The sequence below is a fragment of the Equus przewalskii genome, chromosome 15 (assembly GCF_037783145.1).
Source record: "Equus przewalskii isolate Varuska chromosome 15, EquPr2, whole genome shotgun sequence".
NCBI classification, from domain to species: domain Eukaryota; kingdom Metazoa; phylum Chordata; class Mammalia; order Perissodactyla; family Equidae; genus Equus; species Equus przewalskii.
Genome location: NC_091845.1, coordinates 48,672,753 through 48,700,010, shown reverse-complemented (window position 1 = coordinate 48,700,010; position 27,258 = coordinate 48,672,753). Strand labels below are relative to the sequence as shown.

Sequence of the window (27,258 nt, the reverse complement as noted above, 5' to 3'; positions counted from 1 at the left end):
GGGCTTTCCTGAAGCCCCGCCCAGAAATGCAGACGGAAAACCCTTCCACCTGCAGCCCCGCCTACTGCCAAACCAGAGGCGGGCCACCAAGAGCACTTTTGGTATTTTGAAACCAACTCCGCCACTGCCCGGAGCCCCTTCCGCTACAGCCCTGCCCACTGCCCGCCAGGAGCCCCGCCCACGGCTTCTTGCTCGGGAACTAGGAGGGCCGGATTCCACTTCCTCTTTCTCCTTCCTAGCCTTCTCTGCTGTCCTGTCTCCCAGCACCCAAGCCAGGGGACCTAAATAATTCTGAAACGCTGGGCCGGCTCCGTGGCCGAGTGATTAAGTTCACACCGCTGCGGTGGCCCAGGGTTCGGATCCTGGGCGCGGACATGGCACCGCTTGTCAGGCCACGTTGAGGCAGTGTCCCACGTCCCACAACTAGAAGGACCTGCAACTAAGATATACATCTATGTGCGGAGCGGGGTTGGGGAAATAAAGCAGAAAAAAAAAAAAAGATTGGCAACAGTTGTTAGCCCAGGTGCCAATCTTTAAAAAAAAAAAAAAAATTCTGAAACGCCCCCAGAGTCCAGTGCTTGGGCTCTGCTGGGAAGTCTTTCGAGAAGCCTGAGGGAATTTGGGATTCTGGGGCGGCAGGAGACGGATTGTACAAAGGTGCCGAGATGTGACAAGCTTCCTATCTGGAGAGAGAGCACCAGACACTTCTTTTCACCAATTTTACAGTCATTTGGGATGATTTGACCTCCACTAGGCTGAGGGCTCCACCAAGGCAGTGAACAACCCTGTATCCGGGGTTCTGCAACATGCTTGACACTTAGGTGATCTATAAATACCTGCTGAACGATGAATGAACCAGCGCTCCCCAGGTCAAGACTGTGTTGCTCCCCCACCTACCCCCAATCCTAAAGAGCAAGACCAGGTGCCCCTTGATTCCCAATGGCAACGTGTTTCTCTAGACCCCGGAGAGTAGTACTGGGTTTCTCCCAGACAACAAAGGCCAAAGCGCCAGGTTATCCCCAGCGCCGAAGGGGAGGGTGGTGTCCCCCACCTTTAAAGGGTAGGGCCGTGGCATGCCTCAGACTCCAGAAGGCAGGATGCCCTTTCCCACCGCCACCTCTGAGTGTATGGTTGGGGACTCCCCATACTCCTACGGGCAGGATTGGATGTTTCCAAGAAATCCAGGTGGGGAGACACAGCCGATGCCTCCCCCCTTGCCCCCTCTCCGCCATCCTCGAAGGCAGAACCGTATGAACCCTTCAGATCCCCAATGGAAAGGATGTGACTCCACCAGAACCAAAAGAGCAAGGCCCCTGTTTCCTACAACCCCCGAAGGGGCGTCGTCGTCTCCCCCTCCCCCACCCCCCTGTTCGAGGAGAGGTCTCCGGTTACCACATTCCCGTCCCCGAGACCCCAAGGGCAAGGGTGGTGCGCCCCCACCTCCGCACATCTGCCGTGACTGCAGATTGTAGGGCAGGGCGGCGCTTCTCGGAAAGAGAAACCGGCGGGGCGGGGCGGGGGGTTGGCCGGGGAGGAAGGAGGAAGCGCGGTCCCGCGACGCGGCTCCACAGCGCGGAGGCTCCAGGGCGGCCCGCCATGGCTGCAGGAGGCCCCGGCGTGGGGTCCGCGCCCCACATTCCCTCCGCGTCCTCCCTGCCGCTGGCTGCGCTCAACGTGCGAGTGCGGCGCCGCCTGTCGCTCTTCTTGAACGTGCGGACGCAGGTGGCGGCTGACTGGACGGCGCTGGCCGAGGAGATGGACTTCGAGTACTTGGAGATCCGGCAGCTGGAGACGCACACCGACCCCACGGGCAGCCTGCTGGACGACTGGCAGGGACGCCCTGGCGCTTCCGTGGGCCGCCTGCTCGAGCTGCTCGCCAAGCTGGGCCGCGACGACGTGCTGGTGGAACTGGGGCCCAGCATTGGTGAGGACACCCCCTTCCCGTCCTCATACCCGGGGTGGGGGTGGGGTGAGGTTGAGGGAGCTGACCTTCGCTGACCTCAGCATCCAGTCTTCCCTGGAGAGGCCCTCGTTTCCTTCCTGGGGGTGGAGGCAGCCTGCAGAGGGGGAACCATGTGGGACCCCTCTTTCAGTATCCGAGATGTTAGGAGAAAGGAGGTGAAGGCCAGGAGAGGAACGGAGGGAAACAGCTTAGGGAAAGGCTTTCACGTGGGGCCAGAGTCAGAATCGGGGTCCTCTTGCGGGGTGGGGGTCTGGGCTGCTTCAGGTAGAGCAAGAGGGCAGGTGAGGGACTGAAAGCTAACAGTCTTGGAAACCTCAGGTCCCTGGGAAATTCAGCCCTTCCTGCTACTCTCTGATGTACATGCATAGGCATGAGGACAGTGGCCCACTGACAGGAACAGCTTGCTTGGTTGGGGCCTCTGCCCTCACCGCACACAAACACTGGGTCTCCTGAGCCCTTCTTGCGTACCCAGCCCCTACATCAGCCGTGGATCCTAGAAGAAGCAGATCTTGGTATCTCAGGAGCCCTAGGAAGGGGAGCCAGGGCAAAGGGACAGAGATACACGAGACTGACCTTGATGACTTCCCAGATGGCCAGAACACCACTGACATCCAGTTGGGATGGTCAGAGCCAGGTGGGAGCTCAACTTTTCAGAGCTGTCGAACCGTGGATGGCACCAGTGGGCTGGAGAAGCCCTGGAGCACAACATGGCCAGGGAGGTGGGACAGGTGCTGGATCCTGACTGTGGGTAAAGGCATGGCGCACCCTTGGGGAGCCTGCCACACCTGTCTCTTTCCCACAGAAGAGGACTGCCAAAAGTATATCCTGAAGCAGCAGCAGCAGGAGTCTGAGAAGCCCTTACAGGTGGCTGCGGTAGACAGTAGTGTCCCACGGACGGCAGAGCTGGCAGGCATCACCACGCTCGATGACCCCCTGGGTAAGGGCCCAATACTGCTCCCTTCAGCCGGGCGGGACAGATGGGCCATGGGACATTGTGGTTTTAGGAGCATAGATGTTGAAAGCAGATGGGCTGTGGGACCTGGGGCAAGTCACATCTCTTTGAGCCTGAGTTTCCTCAACTAAGAAATGGGAACAATGATAGTCCTACCTCTGGGCTGGTGTGAGACTCTCATGAAATGATGTGTCTGTCTCATGGTCAACCCACGGCTTGGCCTGGGGCAGGCAGAGGGGGAGGCATTCATCTTTCTTCTCCTGAGAAGGGCGCTTTCTCTGAGTCATGTCATCCCAGGATTAGTCTAGGGTCACCTAGGCTGGGGGCTCCTGGCTAGGCTCCACCCCAGTCTTTCTGTAGAACTCTGACCATCACCATTATGCTCTGCACCCAGGGCAAATGCCTGAGCGTTTTGATGCCTTCATCTGCTACTGCCCCAGCGACATCCAGTTTGTGCAGGAGATGATCCGGCAGCTGGAGCAGACAAACTATCGACTGAAGTTGTGTGTGTCTGACCGCGATGTCCTGCCTGGCACCTGTGTCTGGTCCATCGCCAGTGAACTCATTGAGAAGAGGTTAGCTAAGCTCAGGGGGTGAGTGGGTGGATGCGCAAAGCCCTGCCCAGGGATCCAGATGCTGGGATTCTCCCAGCTGGGCCCCGTCTAGCCTGGGCACCCTGGGCTCCTTCCAAGGCTGTCTCCTGGTAAGCTGAACTAGATCACCACAGTGCCTGCAGCCTGCCCACTCTCCCCTAGGTGCCGCAGGATGGTGGTGGTTGTCTCCGATGATTACTTGCAAAGCAAGGAATGTGACTTCCAGACTAAGTTTGCACTCAGCCTCTCTCCAGGTAAGCTCAGCCCTGCCCTTGCCACAGAGGAGTGGGTGGGCGGGCTCTCAGGATGTCAGCCTTCTCTCACCAAGGGCCATGGATACAGCACCAAGGAACTCCTTTGGGTCTCTACACACCTGAGGGTGTGGACACATGAATGCCCTTTGTGTGGGTGAATGTGTGCCAGGGATGCTTAGTTGAGGGAGGGCTGTTGTTAACCCCTGGGCTGGGGACTGGTCCCACCCTATCATGAGGCGAGGGCCTGGTGCCATCTCTGCATCCCTTGGCTTGCAGGTGCCCATCAGAAACGACTGATCCCCATCAAGTACAAGGCAATGAAGAAAGAGTTCCCCAGCATCCTACGGTTCATCACTGTCTGTGACTACACCAACCCTTGCACCAAGTCCTGGTTCTGGACTCGCCTCGCCAAGGCTCTGTCCCTGCCCTGAAGACTGCCTGGGGACCCTGGGTGTGCGTGCGTCTGTCTGCCTGTACATGTACTTCTGCCCCTGCTTCCTCCTGTGGTTGTAGGGAAATCTGTGTTCCACTTGCCTCTCAATTCTTGGAGATGCCAACTCCATAGACACATCTGCAGCCACTATACATATCTGGACATCACATCTCATGTCCTGCGTGGAACCAGTGGCTGCAAGTGTCACGTCCACTTGCTGGGTTATCAGCCAGGAGAGTGAAAACCACAGCTAGCTGGGACTAAGAAGAGGACCAGCGGAGCCAGCTCTGACCTGTCCACACATCTTAGGCCTCAGTTTCTCTACCTGAGAACTAAGTACGGTGGGGAGAACAGGCAGTAGCTGTGTTTGAATCACTGTAGGAAATGTTGAAACATTGGTCTGGGTCTCCTAGGGGAGACAAATGTTGGTTGTGAGAGAGCTGGCTGCCTGGGCCACATGCTGGCCACTGTGGGGACCACGGCACTGCTGGGGCAGCTGCTTCCATGATGGTGCCTACTGATACGTCAGTGCCTGGTTGCCCACCTCATATCCCACTTCCTCCGCCTGCCCCCAGGGGCAGATGGGGAAGCAGGCTGGCCCAGCATGGGGAGATCCTACCTTGAACCTGATTCCCTAATGGGTCCACCTCTTATCTGTCTCTTTGACCCCTCCCAGCCTCTGCCTACCTTCAGTGGGACATGTCCCCAAGACATTGGCCCAATTGTCTAGGACTGCTTTTTCCTTCCACCTCTCCACACCCCTGTGATCACACTCTCACCTCTGCCTGGCATGAGAAGGATCCTGACCTCCAGCATATCCATCAAGTTTGGGTTCCGGGGCTGGGTCACCATGGCAGTGTAAGGAGGAAAGCTTCCCCGTTGGGCCCCCCAGAGAGCTGTCCTACCAACCTTCTGTACTTTGATTGCCTTACAAAGCTGTTTGCTGGGACCAGTTTACAAACAGTGATCACACAAGAGCCTCCTGCCCCAAGGCTTATGGGTACATGGACACATACAAACTCACAGCCACATATCTACATGCACGTGCACCCTCACACACACACACACACACAGCCACCTTCATGCACATATTTCCCTGGGTACAGCTTCTAGGAACGGCTGGTGGGGACAGTCCAACCATCAAGGGGGTCTAACCCTGGACAAAGATGGGACACTCTTGTATTCCTTTTCTCTTTTTTCCCTCTTCATTTAAAACCAGACTCTGGAAAGGACCCACTATGCCAGTATTCATACCTTCAGTGGAGCACAGAGCAAGAGAGGGCTGCTTGAACTCACACAGCAAGTTAGCTGCAGACACAGCTGTGTTTCCCTCCCCCGCACATTTGTACGTTAGTCACCCTCAAGCTCTCCTTTGAGGAGAAAATGTCATGGTCTCAGGTCTCTGACCCAGGGCAGACCCAGGACCCTAAATCTAATAGAAAATGTGTGTCCTCTTTGCTCCACCTCCAGCCATGGGGGGGGCAAGGTACGTTTCCTCAGGGTCTCAGAGGGACTGGAGGCCCCTCTCTGCATGACATTGACGAAGCACTTAGCTACCATGCACCTATCCCCACTTTGATATTGGGAGGTATTTTAAAACAATTTTAGGAAACTATCTTTTACTACGGTTTTGTATGCATTGTGAGAATCTCAGAGAGCTGAGAAATGCCTATGTTTGTCATTTCTCCTTCTGTATCCTGGGTTTACAATAAAGAGTTCTCTACTTGGGGAGCAGTGGGTTTTGTTGGTGTCTACGAGTTTGGAAGCAGTAAGCTAGGATAAGGCTCTCCTGGGTAAGAGAAACTGGCCCACTGGGTAGTTTCCATTGGGTTTGGCAGGGGCATCCTGAAGCCTGGGCCCCCTCCCTTAAAGGCCCCAGGCCTCACTAGGGCTGCAGGCAAAACCAGGAATAGCAGCCTCATTTCCAGAGGCAGGGGAGACTGCTCATCTCCACCAAGCCTGGTCTTCCCGGGACTGTGCCATGCTCCTGGGTCAGGCCCAGCCAGTGGGCAGGGGCTGCTCTTTTAGGTCCCAGCCCATTCCAGCCCACAGTTCTCTGGAGAACTCAGTTGTTATCAATAATGGTCATCCTTAGGCATATCTGTGTTAATCCTAAAGGTGTTGATCTATTTTTAAATAGAATGTATCACTTTTTCATTATTCACTCAAGAAAATTTGGAAAATATAAAGAAAAAAAATCACCCATACTCCTAATCCTGGAGATAACTCTAGTGATCTTTCAGAATGCCCAGACATTAGCGACCGCAGCTTTTCTCTCAATGGTCTCTCTGTTACCATGTCCTGGATCTGAGCCTCCTGGATGCTGGAGACTCCCCAGCCTTGCCCCTGTGCCCTCAAGGACATCTACGAAGGCCCTCACGTATGCAGGGCAGCCCTGAGGCAGGATCTTCCTCTCCAGTGTCCCCTGGGAAGCAGAGCTGCAGTATGGTCCCAGCGGTGCCCCCAGCATCTGCCCTGTGCCACCCATGGCTGGAGGGATAGTCTTTGGGTCTGTTCCCGATCATTGGGAGTCTCTGGGTAACACCAGTCGCCTCATGGGAAAAGCTTCTGTTCTGTTCTGTTCTCTCAGGCCAGGCTCACACCCCTCCAACCTTCCTTCTCCAGCGCCCACCCCCGCCACCAGAGGTTCCCAGATACCGAGACAGGTTCCTCTTCTCATTTTTGGTTTAGTCCTCTAGGAACCTCTGATAGAGACACTCTCATTTTTCAATAGGGAAGACTCACTGCTGGAATTGCCAAAAGCAAAAGCAGGAAACTTTGGAGTGCAGCAGCAAAGTTAAAATACAAAAGTACAAGTCTTCACGACAATGGACCTGGATCCCGCCACAAGTCAATGACAGGGGAAAGAAACAGGGAGAGAGAGTAGTCAATAAAATATACTAATATAAATGTGACTTTGTTGGATCCTGGTTCAAACAGATCAGTTGTAAAAAGACAGTCTTGGGTCATATATCTGATAGAGGTTAATATTCAGAATATATAGAGAACCCCTATAACTCAACAACAAACAAACAACCCAAATAAAAAATGTGCAAGGGACTAGTTTCTCTAAAGAAGATATACATATGACTAATAAATACATGAAAGGATGCTCAACATCACTAATCATTAGGGAAATGCAAATCAAAACCACAACGAGATACCATCTCCTACCCATTAGGATGGCTACCATAAAAAAAAAACAAACAGAAAATAACATGTGTTGGTGAGGATGTGGAGAAATTGGAACCTTTGTGCAATGTTGGTGGGAATGTAAAATGGTACAGCTGCTGTGGAAAGTGGAATGGCAATTTCTCAAAAAATTCAACATAGAAATACCGTATGACCCAGCAATTCCATTCTGAGAATATACCCCAAAGAATTGAAGGCAGGGTCTCAAAGAGATATCTGTACACCCGTATTCCTAGTAGCATTATTCACAATAGCCAAAACATGTAAGCAACCCAAGTGTTCCTTGACAGATGAATGGATGAGCAAAATGTGGTATATAAATACAATGGAATGTTATTCATCATTAAAAAGGAATGAAATTCTGACACATGCTACAACATGGATGAACCTTGAGGACATTATGCTAAGGGAAATAAGCCAGTTGCAAGAAGACAAATACTATATAGTTCCACTTTTATGAGGTATCTAGAATAGCTAAATTCAGAGATAGAAAATAGAATGATGGTTTCCAGGGCCTCGGGGAGGAGAGAATGGAGAGTTGTTCAATAGGTACAGAGTTTCAGTTCTGCACAATGAAAAACGTTCTGGAGATTGGTTGTACACTGACGTAAATGTACTTAAAACTACTGAACTGTACATTTATTTTTTATTTTTATTCATTTATTTATTTATTTTTGAGGAAGATTAGCCCTGAGCTAACATCTGCTGCCAATCCTCCTCTTTTTGCTGAGGAAGCCTGGCCCTGAGCTCACATCCATGCCCATCTTCCTCTACTTTATACGTGGGATGCCTACCACAGCATGGTGTACCAAGCGGTGCCACATCCGCACCCGAGATCTGAACCAGCGAACCCCAGGCCACCAAGAAGCAGAATGTGTGCACTTAACCACTGCGCCACTGGGCCAGCCCCTGAACTATACACTTAAAAAGTGGCTAAGATGGTAAATTTTATGTTATGTGTCCTTTACTACTACTGAAAAAAAGACATTCTGGGGACAATTGGGGAAATTTGGGTATTAGATGATGCCAAAGAATTATCACTATTTTTTTTAGATGTGATAATAGCATTGTGGTTACATCAGAAGATGTCCAAATCTGTTAGACCAGTTCTGAAGCATAATGGCATGAAATGAGTGATGTCTAAGATTTGCTTTTAAGTACCTAAGCAACCTGAGAGAGAAAAAAATAACAAAGGATACATGAAGCAAATGTGACCATATCTTAGTTATTAAATTGGAAGCTTATTTCTTCTATTGCTCTGTGTTTAAAATTTTTCAAAATTAAAAAAATGTTTTAAATTAAAAAGTACAAGCATTATTGCTACTTCACTTGAAAATAGACTGAAAAAAATTTAACAGAGTCTCAGGAATTTGCGGGACCATAAGAAAAATCTAATATTTGTGTCACTGGAGTCCCAAATTGAGAGGAGAAAGAAGGCAGAGCTTTAAAAGTACTCAAATAAGTATGCTTGAAAATTTTCCAAATATGCCAAAGACATACACCTACAGATTCAAGAAGCTGACCAAACCCCAAACAGGATAAACCCACAGAAATCCATGCAAAAATACATCACAGTCAAACTTCTGAAAACTAAAGACAAAGAAAATATCTTGAAAGCAGCCAGAGGAAAATGACACCTTTCCTATAATGAAGAAAACAATTTAAACAGTATCAGATATTTCATCAGAAGCCATGGAGGTCAGAAAGAAGTGGCACAACATTTTTCAAGTGCTGAAAGAACTGTCAACTCAAACTCCTATAACCAGTAAAAATCAGGAATGAAGAGGAAATCAAGACATTCTCAGATGAAGAAAAACTACAAGAATTTGTCAACAGCAGACCTAACCTAAAAATAGCTAAAGGAGGGTCAGAAACAGAAAATAAATGATTAAAACAGGGATCTGGAACATCAAGAAGGAAGAACAAAAGAGTAAAAATGTGGGTTAATACAAAATGTTTTCCTTCTCCTCTTGAGTTTTCTAAATTATATCTGATGGGTTAAGCAAAAGATTAGTGGTTGTGTACAGGATAGATTAGGGAAGTTGATAAGCACAGTGGTAATTTCTGCTTCAAGCAACTGCACAAATGAAAAGGAGAAGTGAAATTTGCTGGCTGGGAAGAGAGACTCTGTGGTCCCCACAATTTCCTCTTTCCTCAAAAGATCAAAGCCCACAGGATCGAGTCCAGCGTCCCCTGTCCTAAGCACTCATGCATTGTCTGATATGGTTCTCAATTTATGTAGAGGAAATATTTAAGACAGCTATATTATAAACAGGAGAGACTAAAGGGTCTTAAAGAGAAGAAACCTTTCTATACCTCCCTGAAACTGGTAATGTCCACACAAGTACAACTGAGATAAGTTACGTACATAAAATGTCATATCTAGAGCACCTACTAAATACCTATACAAAGAGATACTCTCCAAACACTATAAATAAATGAAAGTGAAATTCTACTCGAAATCAGCAAAATTACAGAGATGGAGAATAGATCAGCGGTTGTCAGGGTTCGGGATGATCAGGAGGAAAGGGAGTGGGTGTGCTATAAAGAGGTAGCCCAGGAAGATCTTTAAGGTGTTCTAATAGTTCTCTATCTTGATTGTAGTGGTGGTTACATGGATCTACATGTGAGAAAATGGCAAAGAACTGTACACACACATTCTAATGTCAAGTTCCTGGTTTTGATATAGTACGACAGTTACATAAGATATATCCATTGGAGGAAATTGTGTGAAAGGTCCAGGAACTTCTCTGTACTATTCTTGCAACTTCCTGTGAATCTACAATTATCTCAAGATAAAGTTCTTTAAAAATTTAACATGAGGGGCTGGCCCGATGGCGTAGCAGTTAAGTTTGTACGCTCTGCTTCGGTGGCCCAGGGTTCACCAGTTTGGATCCTGGTGCAGACCTACACACCACTTGTCACGCTGTGGCAGACATCCCATGTATAAAATAGAGGAAGAAGGGCACCGATGTTAGCTCAGGGCTAATCTTCCTCAAAAAAAAAAATTAATATGAAAATGAAATAAAAACAAAAACCCCTGGGTGCTTATACAATAAGTAAAGCTTAATTTTCCATCTTGTTTTTTTCCCCTCCCAATTTTATTGGGATATAAACTGACATACAGCACTATGTAAGTTTAAGGTGTACAGCATAATGACTTGACTTACATATATTGTAAAATGATTACCACAGTAAGTTTAGTTAACCCCCATAATCTCATATAGATACAAACAAAAAGAAAAATACATATTTTTTTCCTTGTGATGAGAGCTCTAAGGATGTACTGTCTTAACTTTCAAATATACCATTCAGCAGTGTTAACTATAGTCATTAAGTCGTACATTACATCTCCAGTATTTTTTGTGTGTGTGAGGAAGATTGGCCCTGAGCAAACTTCTGTTACCAATCTTCCTCTTTTTGCTTGTGGAAGACTGTTGCTAACATCTGTGCCAATCTTCCTCTATTTTATGTGAGATGCCATCATAGGGCGGCTTGACGAGTGGTGCTAGGTCCGTGCCTGAGATCCAGGCCTGTGAAGCCTGGGCTGCCAAAGCAGAGTGTGCAAACTATGCCACCAGGCCGGTCCCCACATCTCCAGTACTTATTGATCTTATAACTGGAAGTTTGTACCTTTTGCCTGCCTTCATCCAATTCCCCCATCCCCACCCCCTACCTCTGATAACCACAAATCTGATCTCTTTTTCTATGAGTTTGATTTTTTGTTTGTTTGTTTAGATTCCACGTGTAAGTGAGACCATATGGTATTTGTCTTTCTCTGACTGACTTATTTCACTTAGCATAATGCCCTTAAAGTCCACCTATGTTGTAAAAAATGGCAGGATTTTCCTTTTTTAATGGCTGAAAAATATTCCATTGTACACATACATTCACCACAATTTCTTTATCCATACATCCATCGATGGATACTTAAGCTATTTCCATGTCCTGGCTATTGTAAAGAATGCTGCAGTGAACATGAGGGTGCAGGTATCTCATTGACATAGTGTTTTCATTTCCTTTGGATATATACCCAGAAGGGGAATTGCTGGGTTATGTGGTATTCTATTTTAAATTTTTGAGGAACCTCCATACTGTTTTCCATAGTAGCTATACAAATTTACAGTTCAACAACAGTGAACAAATTTTCCCTTTTTTCCACATCCTCGCCAGTATTTATCTACCACCTTGTTTTTTAAAAAGAATGATTTTCATTATAAAAATGATCACTAATAACATATATTTATGCATATATAAGTCTACGTATTTTCAACCAGCACTGCATTTATGTTTTCTGAGGACCTACTTATTATGTTGGTCCAGGTCAAAAGAAGAACATAAACATAAACAAAGCAGGGCTCTGTCCTCAAGGAACTTAAAGCCTAGTTGCAGAATCAAGGCACAAACACAGGAAAACCCAACTAACTCAAGAGTTAGACAATGCAGCCCTCCATAGCAGATATGCTGGCTTATATGCTAAAGGTAGCGTGTCCTACAACATCTGAAGACCAGCCTCTGTGGGCCAGAAGTCTTGAAAAGGACTTTGGAGGCAGATAATCTTTGAAAGGTGGTAGAATTGGTGGAGTAGAGACTTGGAGGTAGAGAGGTCCTTTCAAGCAGTAAGGGACTAACTTAGACAGATGAGGAAAGTGAGAGGCACATTTAGGGGCTGGTAGAATGGTAGGACAAGACCTTCCGGGTTCAGTAGGGAGCCCCTGGAATGCAGGCTGCAACCAGGTGCATGAGTCTGGGCAGGAAAGGACTGGTAAAACCGGAGTGTGAAGATTAGTTTAGTGGTTGGGTGCAGGATAGATTAGGGAAGTTGAAAAGCACATGGTAATTTCTGCCTCAGGCAACTGCATAAACAAGAATGAGAAATGAAGTGACTGGGGCTGGGAGGAGGGACTCCAGGATCCTGGAACTTCCTCCATCCTCAGATCACACCCCTCCAGACCCATTCCAGTGTCCCCTATCCTAAGTACTTGTGCATCAATTCAACCTACAGTTACCTAACCCTGAGGTCATGAGGTCCTAAGGGTGGGCCAAGTCCAAGGACCCATGAGGTAAATCTCATGTGGTCTCTGCTATGATAGGCTCTTCTGAGTGAGCATCCATGGTGAAAACGAATGTGTTTTAAGAACACCAGCCTCATCTACTACAAGAGTTAGTCACCTCCTTCTACAGCAGCACTATCCAACAGATACATGAGTCACATATGTATTTTAAAATTTTCTAGTAGCTATGTTAAAAAAAATAAAAAGAAGCAGGTGAAATTAATTTTAATAATGTATTTCATGTAACCCAATAGATCTAACAAATCATTTCAACGTGCAATCTATATAAAAACTATTTATGAGATTTTAACTTTTTTCATATTGTCTTCAAAATCCAGTGTGTATTTTAGACCTACAGCATGTCTCAATTTAGACTAGCCACATTTCAAGTGCTCAACAGCCACATGTGGCTAGTGACTACCATATTGAACTGTGCAGCTACAGAACCTTGCTACTCAAAGTGTGGTCCCTGGACATCTACATCGCCTGTTAGAAATAAGGTATCTCACGCCCCACTCCAGACCTAATTCATTAGATTCTGCCCTTTAATAGGATCCCCGGGTGAATCATAGGTACAGAAAGACTGAAATGCTCTGCCCTATACGTTTGGGAAGTGAGATACAGGGTATCATGTTTTGGCTACCCAACATCAACATTTCTCCTCCTCGTCCAGATTCCATGCCATGATTTCCCTCACCCCCAGCTCCATACAGAGATCTAAACCAAGCAGCAACTCTCCTTAATGCTGAACATTATGGTTGGTTCAGGCATGTCATGTGACCCAATCAGAGTCAATGAGACCCAATGAATCCTTTGATAGATCCTACTGTGCTTGAATGAAAAAGGCTGTAAGTTCTGGAGCCACCTTGGAACATGATGGGAGAGACTGCCTATATATGAAGCTTGTACACGAAGCCTGTAAATGGAAGAAAAACCAAGTACTGATGACCTCATTTGAGCTCCTATTTCAAGCCTTACAGCTGGACTTTTCAGATTGAGCTAATAAATTGTTTGTTTAAACTAGTTTAGGCTGTGTGCTAGATAGATATTAGCTGTCTTCTTCACATTTCCTCCCCTTGTTCTCCACAAGGCTCTGTGCCCCAGGATATTGACTTTCAAGGATTACATCAATAGCGTCCCCTTGCCCACTGGTTTCCTGTTGGGCTTGGCCAACAGGAGGCACCAACAGGAGATCAGACAGCAGGAAGAGAATTAAGTTAGGGTACGTATTCCCTTGCCTCACTTCTTTGTGGGGTTGCTGAGGACTGACTTCCTTTCCACCAAAGGCTACAGCTACTTTCAGCTGGCAGTCTCCTTCACCTACCCTCTCTGGTTCCATTAGTCCTCCATCTCCTTGCTCCTTCAGGCCTAGGGCTGGTTGGCTCCCCAAGGTTGCCAACTCTGGACTACTGCACATTCCTTTTAGTTTCCCTACTTCTTGCCCCTGGGTTTGCAAAGAGCTCCTTTATTAAACTTTCCTTAAATTATCCTTTTTTTTTTTGAGGAAGATAAGCCCTGAGCTAACTACTGCCAATTCTCCTCTTTTTTCTGAGGAAGACTGGCCCTGAGCTAACATCCATGCCCATCTTGCTCTACTTTATATGTGGCCCGCCTACCACAGCATGGCTTTTACCAAGCAGTGCCATGTCCGCACCCGGGATCCGAACCAGCGGACCCTGGACTGCTGAGAAGCGGAATGTGCACACTTAACCACTGCGCCACCAAATTATCCATTTTGAGTGTGCCATTTATTTCCTTCTGGGACCTGAGTGGTACAATAATTGGTATCAGGAGTGGCCTTAAAATAGGATTCTGGAATTGAGTTGCTATGGATAACCTCCTAGTATGGAGGGGAAATGGGACCTTGGCAATCCATAGCACGGAGTGTTATTAGAAATAAGCAAATTATCAGTGGTGGTGGCATGGGATAAAGCACAGGTGGAGGGCAAGACATAGAGAGATTCAACCAACTCAAAGTACTTATCACGAACTGGGTATTATCTGGTCCACTGAACCATAAAATTGGAGAGGCAACATCAGCCTGCCACTGTAAAATGGAAATGGTATATACTGGGCAGATCTAAAGGCAAAGTGAACCACCTGACTCCTCTTACACCCAATGCCTATGCCTGACTATATCTCTTCCAACATTCTACCTACGCCCTGAGAGGAAACACATATGATCAGTTAATGGAGAAAAAGAAAGCACAGACTTCTTTTACAGATGAATCTACACATATCCTGGAACCAGCCAGAAGTGGATCACTGTTACACCACAACCCACTCTGGAAGTGGCTCCAAAAGCCAGTAGTGAAAGGATATTCTCCAGTGCACAGTACTCTGCTGCAGATCTAAGTTACAGATTTAACGTGACTCATGGGCATTGGCTAACAGGATGGCCAGCTGGTCAGGAATTTAGAAAGAACAAGATTAGAAGATTGGCAACAAGGAGGTCTAGGGGAAAGATGGACTTCCTGCAACATATATAGTGTAAAGATATTCACGTCCCACATAACTGCTTATCCAAGAGCATCTGTTGTAGACGAGACTCTCAGTAATCAGGAGGACAAGATGACCCGACCTATGGACATCAGGTGGCCTCTTCATCAGATACTGTGGCACTTGGTCAACAGACCCATTTACAAGGTGGCCATGGTGACAGGGAAGGAGACTGCGCATGGGCTCAACAACACAGACTTGCCCTCACCAAGGTGATCTGGCTACTGACACCATTTTCTTTGTGGGAGGGATTTTAACTACAAATTCAAAACTTTTCATAGACCTAAGTTTATGCAGGTTGTTATTTCCTCTTAGAGCTCTGATAGTTTGTGTCTTTCAAGAAATTTGTCCATTTCACCTCAGTTGTTAAATTTATTGGCATTAAGTTGTTCATAATATTCATTACATATTATCCTTTTAATATCTGTAAAAACTGTAGTGATGTCACCTCTCTCATTCCTGATATTGGTAATTTGGGTCTTCTCTCTTTTTTTGCTTAACATCTGTATAGATTTTTCTCAAAGAATCAGTTTTTGGTTTCATTGATTTTCCTTGTTGTCTTTTGTCTACTATTTCATTAATTTCTACTCTGGTCATTAATATTTCTTTTCTTCTGTTTACTTCAAGTTCAAACTACTCTTTTTTCTTTTAAGATTGGCACCTGAGGTTCAAAGAACTGAGAAACCTTGCTAAAATGAAACAGCTTCCATTACCATCTATTTATGTGAACGTATTTTCTCAACACATACCTAAAAAAATAAAAGGAAAGAAATAAAGAAATAAAATTGATGCTGATTAGTAATAAGTAGTAATCACTCATGTACATGTGACAAAAAAAGCTCGATAAATCTCACTAAGGGATTTATTTTAAGCAAACAAAATTATTATAATAAATATTTAACAACAACAACAAAAAAAGATTGGCACCTGAGCTAACAACTATTGCCAATCTTTTTCTTTTTCCCTGTTTTTTCTCCCCAAATCCCCCCAGTACATAGTTGTATATTCTAGTTGTGAGTGCCTCTGGTTGTGCTATGTGGGACTCCACCTCAGCATGGCCTGATGAGCAGTGCCATGTCTGTGCCTAGGATTGGAACCAGTGAAACCCTAGGCTTCTGAAGCGGAGCACGCGAACTTAACCATTCGGCCATGGGGCTGGCCCCTTTCTATTTCTTAAGATAGAAGCTGAGATCATTGACTTGAGACTGTTCTTTTGTAACACTGGTCTTTATATTTCCCTAAGTCCTGCCTTTGAGTGCCCAAACTGTTTGTTCAGAAGTGGTGTTGAGCCCAGAAATGACACCATTTCCAGGGGGACCAGCCAAACACCTGGTAATTGGACCCCTTTCAACATGTTGGGGAAGGTTATTTGCCTTTACAGGAGTAAACACCTATCATGGGTCTGGATTTGCCTCCCTTGCCTGCCCCATTTTTGCTAGCACTATCAGTTTATGGACCTGAAAAATGCCTTATCCATTGCCACGATAAGTCATATGACACTGCTTTCATCTAAGGGACACATTTTTGACAAATAAAGTGTGACAGTGGCCTCACACTCTTAGAATTCCTGGTCTTATGACATGCCCTATCAACCAGAAAGAGCTGGCTTGGTAGAACAGTGGATTGCCCTGTTTAAGTCTCAGTTTATAAGCCTTAAATCAGTAGCCAGTAAATGGTGCCATCTCCCTCATAACCAGAAGGCCGGGATTTTAGCAGACATGATCCAAGCAAAGGCTTTGAATGTGCTTGTGCAGTTGGGTGGGCTCATGCCTTCATCTTGCCATTCTGATCTTGGATAGGTAAGTACAAAAGTGAGGGCTCAGACCTGTGTCAGGTCACCAACCTTGCTCTAAGGCCACCTTCTCCACATAGCTCCTAATCTATGTACATGACTTACCAAGACATATGTTGGCTGCCATTACCATGAAAGTCATTACCATGAAGAGCACATGTCCTGGGTAGCTTACTGGTGGCAGGAAGATGAGAGATACATGGAATAGATTTGAACCCAAGCTGCAGCCTGGAACAAAGTTCAGCTGAGTCCAACATAGACCAGCCGAACACCAGCTAATCTGTAGAGATATAAACAAGAAATAAATGCTTACTGTTGTCTGCCACTGATATTTTGGGGTTGTTTGTTACACAGCATTTTTGTGGCAACAGCTAACTGACACCCTAGGTATGGCCATGTGTTTAAGTTATGGGTAATAGGATGTAAGAGGAAGTGACATGTGCAACTTTTAGTTCATGACCTTAACAGAAAGGTGTATGCCCTCTACTTTCCCTACCCACTTCATGCTGCAGGAATGTGGGTGTGGTGGTGGGAGCTAGAAGCCTCATGTTGAGGATGCAGACACAGGATGGGAAGGGCCTGGGACATTTACACTATGGAGCTGAACTATCAGCGCAGGACTGCTTACATTAAGACTTTTATATCAGGGAGATACAAATTTCTATTTTGGCTATTGTTACAGCAGGAATGCTAGCACCCTAATACAGTTTGGGTTTCCTGTCACTAGCAACCAAGAAGTCCTAACTGACAAAATGGGTTTCTTGCAAGCCCCCTGCAGTGCTCACGCAACCACAGTCCCATTGTGTCCACTGATGGTCTCCTCCTTGCTCTGCCATGGGTCCTGCCCACTTTGCTGCTGAACACTGGGCCCCTGGTCTGCCTTGGTCTCCCTTTCCTGCTCCAGTGCTAACTGTGAGGGTGTATCTGGCTTCACTGAAGGTCTAGCTGCAACTGGACACTTTTATGTGCCTGCCCTATAGTTTAACGCACAGAACAGAGCAGGGATGCACATCTATTCACCCCATAGCTCAGAGGTGCAAAGACAATGCAGCTTCTTTGTTTTCCATAATCTAATCTTTCCCACAAGTCCCTGCCCTACTGGGTGGGAAGGGGGAGATTTAGGCTTGCCAGTAAACAATATATGAGATTCTTTCTGTTCTAATAGTGCCTTTGGGGGTAACTTGGTCTCTCTTAAGTAAATGTTGCTTCTCAGGTCCTGTTCCTGTCCCCCTTTATCTTGTCAAGATGGTGATTGGGAGTGTGGGAAAGGAGAGGCTCAAATGTGACCTTGTGGTAGCCCTTGTACTGTCCTCTGATTCTGCCATGAAATACCTGGCCCAATCCCTGAGTTCCTAAAATCACCTGCTGAGATGCAGTGGGGCTCATCGGGCCTCTGGAGTGTGATGCCAGCACCTAGAGCTGAAGTCCGTGGTCTCAACCATTTGCCTTCTACCACAAAGTTCTACTTCTCAGCCTTTTCATCCCAACTCTCTGTACAGGTCTCTACAATACTTCCTCATACCTTCATGGGGCACAAGGAAGCTTTTGATCTCCTGTAGATCAAATATAGGCTATGAGGGACTGGACATGGTATCTAGGTGTTCATTGGCCTAGACTCTGCCCTCCATCACTGCTGCATTCCTGTTCCCACAGTATGTTGGACATGATGCAAAGCCAAGTGCAAGGCTTCTGCTAGCGGCCTGTAGTGTCTCCCACGCCATACCTGGGGGAGCAGTCCACAAGCCTCTGATGTTCTTGGGTTCTGCAGAGTTTCCATATCTGTCTTGGATGTTTCTATAGTTATCCCCAGTCAAGATTTGGATGGGTTGGGGAGAATGGACAGGGGGAAATGAGGACTCTGGAGCCTGCCTGCCCTCCCTGCTCTCCCTCATCTGTTTCTCCTGTCCATACGCCTGCAGATAGGAAAAAACAAGTGTTACTTTTATTTCCTCTTCCTTTTCTTTAGGGCAGTGACACTTATGGTGTGAACATTACAGGTAGGAGGGGTTTCATCCCTACAGTATAGGAGGAACATCATGATTTGAGTGAGTAAGGCATGGCTTTTGATATGAGGGCTGCAGGACAACCGTGAACCATGGCCTTCCAACGACAATCATATTAACGGTCCATCCCTTGAATTTTATTCCTGTTAAAAAGTGAAGACCCTTCACCGGCATGCTTTGTGCAAACATCCCAGTTGCTGGTTCTACTCTCCTGCCCTCAGAAGGTTCTTCAAATCTTCACAGTGCAAATTCCTTCCCTACCCTTTCTACATGCAGGGGTTGTGGTCCTAAGAGCCATTCTTTCCCCCCAGGCAATTTGTGGGCATACTTATCCCCTCGCAGTAGATTTTCTACAGCCTGGTTACTTAACCTAGAAGAACACCATGTTTGTATGTGCCCATGCACACACACATACTTCACCCTCCAAGGGGTCCTTGGCATTACAAATTTGCTTCCTTCCAAGGTCTTCCTGCTAGGTGAAATATTAATAACACACCATACCCACCATATGCACACACGTTAACAGGTGAAATTACCCAACTCCACATTGAGAAGACAAAGGTTTTTTCCAGTTGCAACAGTCTGTATAGCTTTAAGTTCTGTAGACTGACTCAGTGCTTGTGCAATATGCAGAGTTACTTCCTCTGTTTTCCTGCTTTCAGTCCCTGTCCCAAGGCTTATGAGGTGCATAAGAAGACCCATTACAGCACCAACTATTCTATAATAGTTACCACAAGGCTAGCAAAACTTTAAAATTATTTTTCTCTCTAGGATTTGGGCAGGTTAAACTCTTGGGTAGGTCACTCTGTAGGACACTTTTATGTAATTCTGTGTAAGGAGTCAATGTGGGCTTTATTATCCTCCTGTCCAACAAGACAATCTATGGGAGGATGGCATGCGGAGGTGGGGGTGCTAAGTGGGTTAGCACTTACCTAAGAGAGACCAAGTTACCCCCAAAAGACTGAACCAGAAGAATCTGATAATATAACAACTTCTCTGTCTGCTGGATAGGGTGACCAGAGCTTAGACTCCACTCAAAAGTCATGGTCTGCGGCCATTCACCAGGAAGTAACACCCGTTCTGGAGCCCAGGTCCCTCTGGACAATGGAAGACAATCTCCTATTTAGGCAGACTGCTCACAGCCGTGCAGGTGGAGAATAGTTCATAACGTCTGTGCACTGCACTTGATAGGGTACTTTTGTTCCCATTTCTTGAAATTTCCAACTCAGTGCCCAGGCAGGCAGGGGCCTCAATTCTGAAGACTTCAAACCTGAATTCACTTGTTCACGTAGGGTGCTAAAGGCAAACAAGGCTTCACAAGTCACTGAGAATCAAAGAGAAAGCCTTTATTTCCTGAATCAGATTTTGCAGTAAGAAATTAGGCAGTGCCATGGGCAGCAATGGTATGCTGTGAATGATATCATGCACATGGTGGCTGAAACCTGTTTTTCCTGAGGAAGCAGACCTGAGTCAGACATACGACAGGCACTGTTGCTCAACCCCCATCTCCATAATGCTTTCTTACTCTAGTCCCACCAACTAATAAATAACAGCTATCACTTATTGAGCACTTATAACAAGCCAGGTACTGTGCTAAGCATTTCCAGGAATTTTTGGAGGCAAGTTTCTTAACCTTTATGAGTTTGTTTCCTCATTTGTAAAACCGGCATAAAAACCTCACAGGCCAATTTTACCGGCTACATGAGATATTTACATCCCTCAGAACATTTCCTAGCACATTATAAGCACTTAAATCTAATTGTTGCTGTGAAGATTTTAGTGGGCTTTTTATCTGAATTTATGTTATATGAAACCAGGTGTTAAATTCCATGCTGTCTGAATCTATTCAATTCCCGAGTTCAGAGAGCGAGGGATACCAAGTTATGAGAAGATAAATATGAGCATTCAGTTCTTGAGTTTAGATAGTGAGAGATATCTGTATTTTTTAACGTTTTTTACAAACTACACCCACCCCTTAGAGATTCTGATACACCTGCCTGAGGTTGAGAATTAAATGGTATATACATTCTTGCAAACTTTCCTAAAAAGGAGAAAAATGCAGCTCTTCATAAATTTCCAGATTGTCGTCATGCTGGCAGGGCTTAAGGTGGGCAAAACAAAAACCCAAATCCAAACCCAAATCTCTACAAAAACCCTTCACTTCCTTTCTAGTGATAGGATATCCCCTACTCCTCACGGGTGACCCACAACCTAATCTGAAATACAGAAGATTCACAAAAAGACAAGACTATGGGTACACGGCAGCACAGGCTAAGTGCCCAGAAGTGGTCTGGCTGAGGTGCTAAGTGTACATGACTTCCCCCAGGGCCGGAACAATCTCGGAAAAAGCATTCTGAGGGGGAGGGGAGGGTGGACCAGCAGCTGAACCTGGCAGAGCCAGTAAGACTTGGACAGGTGGAGGAGAAGAAAAGTGGCATTCCTGGAAGGAGGAGCGGCCTGAACAAAGGGGCAAAGGGAGGCACAGTGTAACCAGGTTGAAGAGAGTGTTGGAAGTCCCCTCAGTTTCAGTGAAGGGAAGAGCAGTTTGGGGTACCACAAACAATAGTACTGCCTGAGACATGAGGAACCAAACTTTAAATTATGAAATGTACTTTAAAACAGCACATAAACATATATGAATAGTTGAGCACTTGTGCACCCATCATCAGGTTAAGAAATAGAACACGACCTGAATCATAAATCTCCCGTGTGCCCTACCCTGGCTGCCTCCTCTCCTTTCCCCTAAAGCTAATCAGCAAATTGAATTTTTTTGTTTCCTTGCTCTTCTTAAGTATCTAACACAAAAGTTTATTTAATTGTGCCTACTTTTGACCTTTGTGAGTGCAACCATACTGTATATATTCTTCTGTTACTTTGTTTCTTTCTTTTGTTTTTTTGAGGAAGATTAGCCCTGAGCCAGCATCTGCTGTCAGTCCTCCTCTTTTTGCTGAGGAAGATTGGTCCTGAGCTAACATCCATGCCCATCTTCCTCTACTTTATATGTGGGACGACTGCCACAGCATGGCTTGCCAAGTGGTGCCATGTCCGCACCTGGGATCCGAACCAGCAAACTCTGGGCGCTGAAGTAGAATGTGCACACTTAACTGCTGCGCCACTGGGCTGGCCCCGCATTACTTTGTTTCTATCAGCATTGTTTTGAGACTTATTGAGTTAGTTTACATAGCTGTAATAGGTACATTTCCACTACTGTATAGTATCCAATGTATGAATATTTTTATATTTCATTTGGGCGGTTTCCTTTGTTTATTTAGCTATTACAAAACATGCTGATATAGCTATTCTTGTAAATATTACTTGGAATATATGTATGCAAGTTTATTTAGGGTATATACTTGGGAGTGGAAGTGGGCTATAGGGGAAGCACATGTTCTCCTTTCCTAGGTAATACCAACTTGCTTTCCAGAGGTTGCATCAACTGACATTCCAACTAGCAGACTAGTTTCTGTAGCTCATTTTGGGCAACACTTAGTATTCTCTGGTTTTTAAATTTCTCCTATCTGTTGAGAGTGAAATGGTATCTCATTTTAGTTTTGCTTTTTTTTTTTTTGAGGAAGATTGGCCCTGTGCCCATCTTCCTCTATTTTATATATACTTGCCACAGCACAGCTTGGTAAGTGGCGTGTAGGTCCGCCCTGGGGATCCAAACCAGCAAACCACAGGCCACCAAAGCAGAGTGCAGGAACTTAACTGCTACACAACCTGGCCAGCCCCTTAATTTGCATTTTCTTGATTATTAATACAGCAGTGGGTTATGTTTATAGGCCCCCAAAATATTTTTGTGGAATTGACTTTAATGAATTGCTTTAAAGAGTTTACACTGTTAATATTATATAGCATTGGAATATTTTCTCCTTATAGTTCAAACAATACATGTAAAACAAATGTATATTGCACTTCCATCTATCTCCCAGAACTTATTCTATATATTTACATACATGTACATTACGACCTGAATGTTTGTGTCTCCCCTAAATCCATACATGAAAATCCCAACCCCCAATGTGATAATATTTGGAGGTAGGGCCTTTGGGAGGTAATTAGGTCACGAAGGTGGTGCCCTCATGAATGGGATTAGTGCCTTCGGAAGCTCTCCGCCCTCTGCCGTATTAGGATACAATGAAAAGATGGCTCTCTATAAGCCAGGGAGCACACCCTCACCAGACACCAGATCTGCCAGCATCTTGATCTTGGACTTCCCAGACTCCAGAACTATGAGGAAAAATGTTTGTTGTTTAGGCCACCCAGACTATGGGAATTTGTTATGGTAACCTGAAGTAAGTCAATGTAGAAATCTAACTTACCTACAACTTGCTTGTTTACCTTAATTATAGATCATTTTGTTCCAGAATGGACAGATCTACTTCATTCTTTCTGAATGAAAGAATTTCATAGTATGGGTGAACCATAACTTTACTAGTCCTCCTTAATTTTTTTTTAAAGATTTTATTTTTTCCCTTTTTCTCCCCAAAGCCCCCCAGTACATAATTGTATATTCTTAGTTGTGGGTCCTTCCAGTTGTGGCATGTGGGATGCCGCCTCAGCATGGCTTGACGAGCAGTGACATGTCGTTGCCCAGGATTCGAACCGATGAAACACTGGGCTGCCGCAGCAGAGCACGCAAACTCAACCACTCAGCCACAGGGTGAATTTTTTTGAACAGAAAATATTTGGATTGGTAAACCCAAAATGCACCAAAGAGTATATCCTTCTTACGCCCCTTCCTCAACAAGTCAGTAGCTCTAGCCTGGAGGCAATCAAAGTTAGCAGTTGCAGCAGAGTGACTATATGTTCACTAATCCCATTTCTTCTTACTGAGCATATAGGAAGCCATGTCCTAGTTTCCTTGACTTAGGCTGGGGTCAGACAACCGGGTCTGATCAATACAACATGGGAAGAAGTAAGAGACACAACTTTCAGTGCTGACCAGCTTTTGTGGTGTTCTCTTTTAGCTAACCAGATGGCTGAATGGAGAGGGTCCAGTGGAAGACTCCAAGGAGGCCCTAGAAGATGGTAGTGCCCACTAGACGAAAGGAGCCAAAATCTGATTCTCTGCTTGGAGGAGAAGAACCAGAGACATCTGTGCTGGACTTCATGTGTATGAGAAAGAAGGTTTTGGGTTAAACCAGCCAGATTTCTGGGTTGCTACTTCAGCTAGCATTAATTACACTACACACAAGTTTCTTATGGATCCTAAGATGTTCCACATAGTATGTACAAGCAATGACCAGTCCTCTATCCATGGACACGTAGGTTATTTCCAATTTTTTCCTATTACAAGAATGCTACAATATACATCATAATGAAGTAGGTTTTTAGACACATTAAACCTTTAAGAGATAGCATTTGAAAAGTAGCAGTCATGTAGGAACCTGCTCCACCTCAACCAAATATTTCCCAACTTTTGCTCAACTCAGCTTGAGCTCATCAAGTTGGCATGGTGCCAGCCTGAAGCTACTCTCTGGTTCAGAATCCAGCTTGATGCTGAGCCCCTCCTCTCTGCAAGGACTGATTTTTTTGTTTCCCATAATAACCTTTGCAGCTACCTATTTCTTACAGGCTCCAAGCGACTGTCGCCTTGGACATTCATTTTCTGGGTTTGTCAAGATGTCAGCTTCTCCCCAGGCTCCAGACTCCTAACTTGTCCACGCTCCTCTACTCTCACACTCCATCTATTTAATCAACACCATGCTTAGGGAGCCAGCCCCATGGCCGAGTGGTTAAGTTCATACGCTCTGTTTCAGCGGCCCAGGGTTTTCCTGGTTCGGATCCTGGAGCAGACATGGCACCACTGGTCAGGCCCCACTGAGGCGGCGTCCCACATGCCACAATTAGAAGGACCCACAACTAAAATATACAACTATATACTGGGGGGCATTTGGGGAGAAAAAGCAGGGAAAAAAAAAAAGAAGATTGGCAACAGTTGTTAGCTCAGGTGCCAATCTTTAAAAACAAAAACACCATACCTGAATATATGCCTGTGCAGGGCACTATTCCAGGCACAAGACAAGAAGTACCTGTATGTGAGGTATGGGTGTTGTTCCCTCTTCTAATGCGATAACATTGCACTATATGCGAATGTAAGGATTGGATGAAGGGAAGAGATTCTAGCAGTCTACAGCTGGTCCTGGCATAGACATGAAACTGCTGAGAAAATCAGCTTATAACAGAGGCACAAAATTGCGCTTTTCTTTATATTCAGGTTTCTCATATAGGGTATACATTAATTTATATATTTCAAAAGCTTTCTTTCATTAAAGGAGCCTATAAAACTTGAATTATTACAGATCTAATTTCCACTTCAAGACATCACCAGTCTTGAAATCAGTCTTTTTTCCTCTACCCTGCTGGTGCTAAAAGCAAAGCACAATGCAGGTCAGTTGCTTAAGAGCAACAGAGAAAGAAGGGGAAGCATGAACACACTTTCCCTCCTGGCTTTTCAGTCCAGACAGTGCTTCCCAACTTTTGGGTTTACATGCTGCGGCAGCTGCTGTCTATACATGGTTCACATTCTTTGGGCCTACTCTGAAGTTTGCTTTCAGAGTGTCCGAGTATACGAGAGGACTGCCTGCGTCTCTTCCTGAGTGCCTTCTCTGACTTTAAGAACACGCTCTTCCCAGCACTGAGCTGGGAACAAGTGCAGGGGCATTAACACTCTAAAGAGTTCTAAAGGAGTTGGTGGGTAAATACCTCAGCTTCCTTGCCTCTTAGTGGGATAATACTGAGGTGTGTCCATTTCTCAGATGGTTCACAGCAGGACTGAGCCAAGAGTACTCCTCATCAAGGCACCCTTTAATGACTTTCCTTCCTACCCTGTCTCACTTCTCCACTCCTTCCGAGTGCCTCTTGGGGTCACCTCCTAAATATATGATTTGCATCCAAACCCTGGTTTCAGAGACTGATTTTGGGAGCAACCCAAACTAAGACAAGGACGCCTTTGACAATGTGAGGAAAAACAAGGTTCCTCTCCCCAGGAAAATATGTCACACTTTCAAGAAACTTAGGTAGGATTTGATGAAATTTTGATACTAGGGCCAGGGTTCCACAATCACCCTAACTTCCCTTTTCCCCTCAAACCCTAAAAGATTACCGAGGGAGCCATATACAAGGACCAGCCTTACTTTATCAAAGTAAGGCTAACAGGAATCAAAGCATTACTTTATTAATAGCGTCAAAAGTGCCTAAAACTCCTTTTACCTGTTTAAAATACTCTGCATGGTGGGCTCCCTCTCAGTTTTCTCAGAGAGGTCTTCTCCAAACTCCCTAACTATTCGCTATGACAGTGTACTGGCATTTCCCTGCACGATGCTTGGTAATGTAATTACTTATCTACATATTTGCTTAGTATTTACCGTTTCTCTACTAGACTATATGCTCCATGAAAACAGGAACTAAGTTGCTTTGTTTCCCACTGTATACCAAGTGTTTATGACAGAGTTCCTGCATGGAATATACTCCAGAAGCTGAGAAAGAGGTCGAAGTTTGGGCTTCCGGCCTCCAACAGCTACCAATTCCTTGCTCATGAAAAACATGAGATCTTAACCCCTAGCAGGCCACATGGAGAAAGCCCAGGAGACAGGCGGAAAAAAGTGACCAGATCTGCAGAGTAGGCTCTGGCTCAACTAAACCATCAAGCTACGTGAGTGGAGGAGGTAGAGGAGAACTCATTAAGGAATGTATAGCGACCCTGTCCACCAAGAATGTGGGTCAACTTACATCTTGAATTTTCACTGTTAGGTTAGTAGCTCCTTTTCACTGAAGAAAGGAAGGAGAGGAAGGAGGAAGGTGGCCAAAATCTCTCCCAAAAGTATATACTAAACTGCATGTAATTTTAAGGGAGTGAAAAAAACCCCAAAAACCCTCCCTGCCTCGCCCCCCACCCCGCAACAGACCTTCTGAAATCTGTCCACGGCCCACGTAGGCCAACAATCCCAGATTAAGAATCTCTGGTTTATGGATCTTTCTATTGGTACAAACCTTGAGATCTCTAAGCTTTACCATCAGATTTAGTTCCTCTCTGATATTTTTGATCCCCATCCCTCTTCTCCCTGCAAAAAGAAAAAGGCAACACATGGCAGTAAAGAAGGTGTCAGTAGTAACAGCTGAAACCAATTTCTAGAGTCAAGGCCGTTGAAACGAGCGAAAGCCTCGTGGCCAAATCTTATTTGGTTAATGGCCCACGCCGCGTCCGGGGAAAAAGCCTAACTTTCCCCCAAGACAGAAGTTCCTTTGAGCTCCAGACCCGAGGTTGACAGTGTCCAGAACTCCCACCCTGCCCAATAAGATTACAGAGAGGGCCGCGACCCCCGCTGCAGAGAGAACTTCCGCCTTGAAAAAAGTGTCGTCACGGGGCAAGCTTCCGGTAGCACTCCGTCCCGTAGCCCAAGGCCTTTTATCCTAGTTGCCAGTTGTCCACACCCCAAGGCTACCCCACCCAGCTTCTCCTTCGGCCTTCTCCACACCCTGCGGTGCCGTTTGCACGTCTCGAGGGTGTGACGGTTACGC

The 27,258-nt window shown here is 45.8% G+C and overlaps 1 protein-coding gene across 3 annotated transcripts; it reads left to right on the top strand.

The window, feature by feature from the left end:
* The first annotated feature begins 1,087 nt into the window (after positions 1-1,087).
* MYD88 (MYD88 innate immune signal transduction adaptor) lies at positions 1,088-5,926 on the top strand. 3 transcript variants are annotated; one of them, XM_008530729.2, is made up of 5 exons: positions 1,088-1,924; positions 2,766-2,900; positions 3,310-3,490; positions 3,671-3,762; positions 4,039-5,926. In XM_008530729.2, exons 1-5 carry the CDS (start codon positions 1,597-1,599, stop codon positions 4,191-4,193), a joined length of 891 nt encoding a protein of 296 aa, XP_008528951.2. In that variant the 5' UTR covers positions 1,088-1,596; the 3' UTR covers positions 4,194-5,926. The 3 variants fall into 3 exon arrangements, with proteins under 3 accessions (XP_008528951.2, XP_070433365.1, XP_070433366.1); XM_070577264.1 differs by having other exon boundaries at positions 1,489-1,924; positions 2,769-2,900; XM_070577265.1 differs by having other exon boundaries at positions 1,525-1,924; positions 3,310-3,471.
* Positions 5,927-27,258: the final 21,332 nt, after the last annotated feature.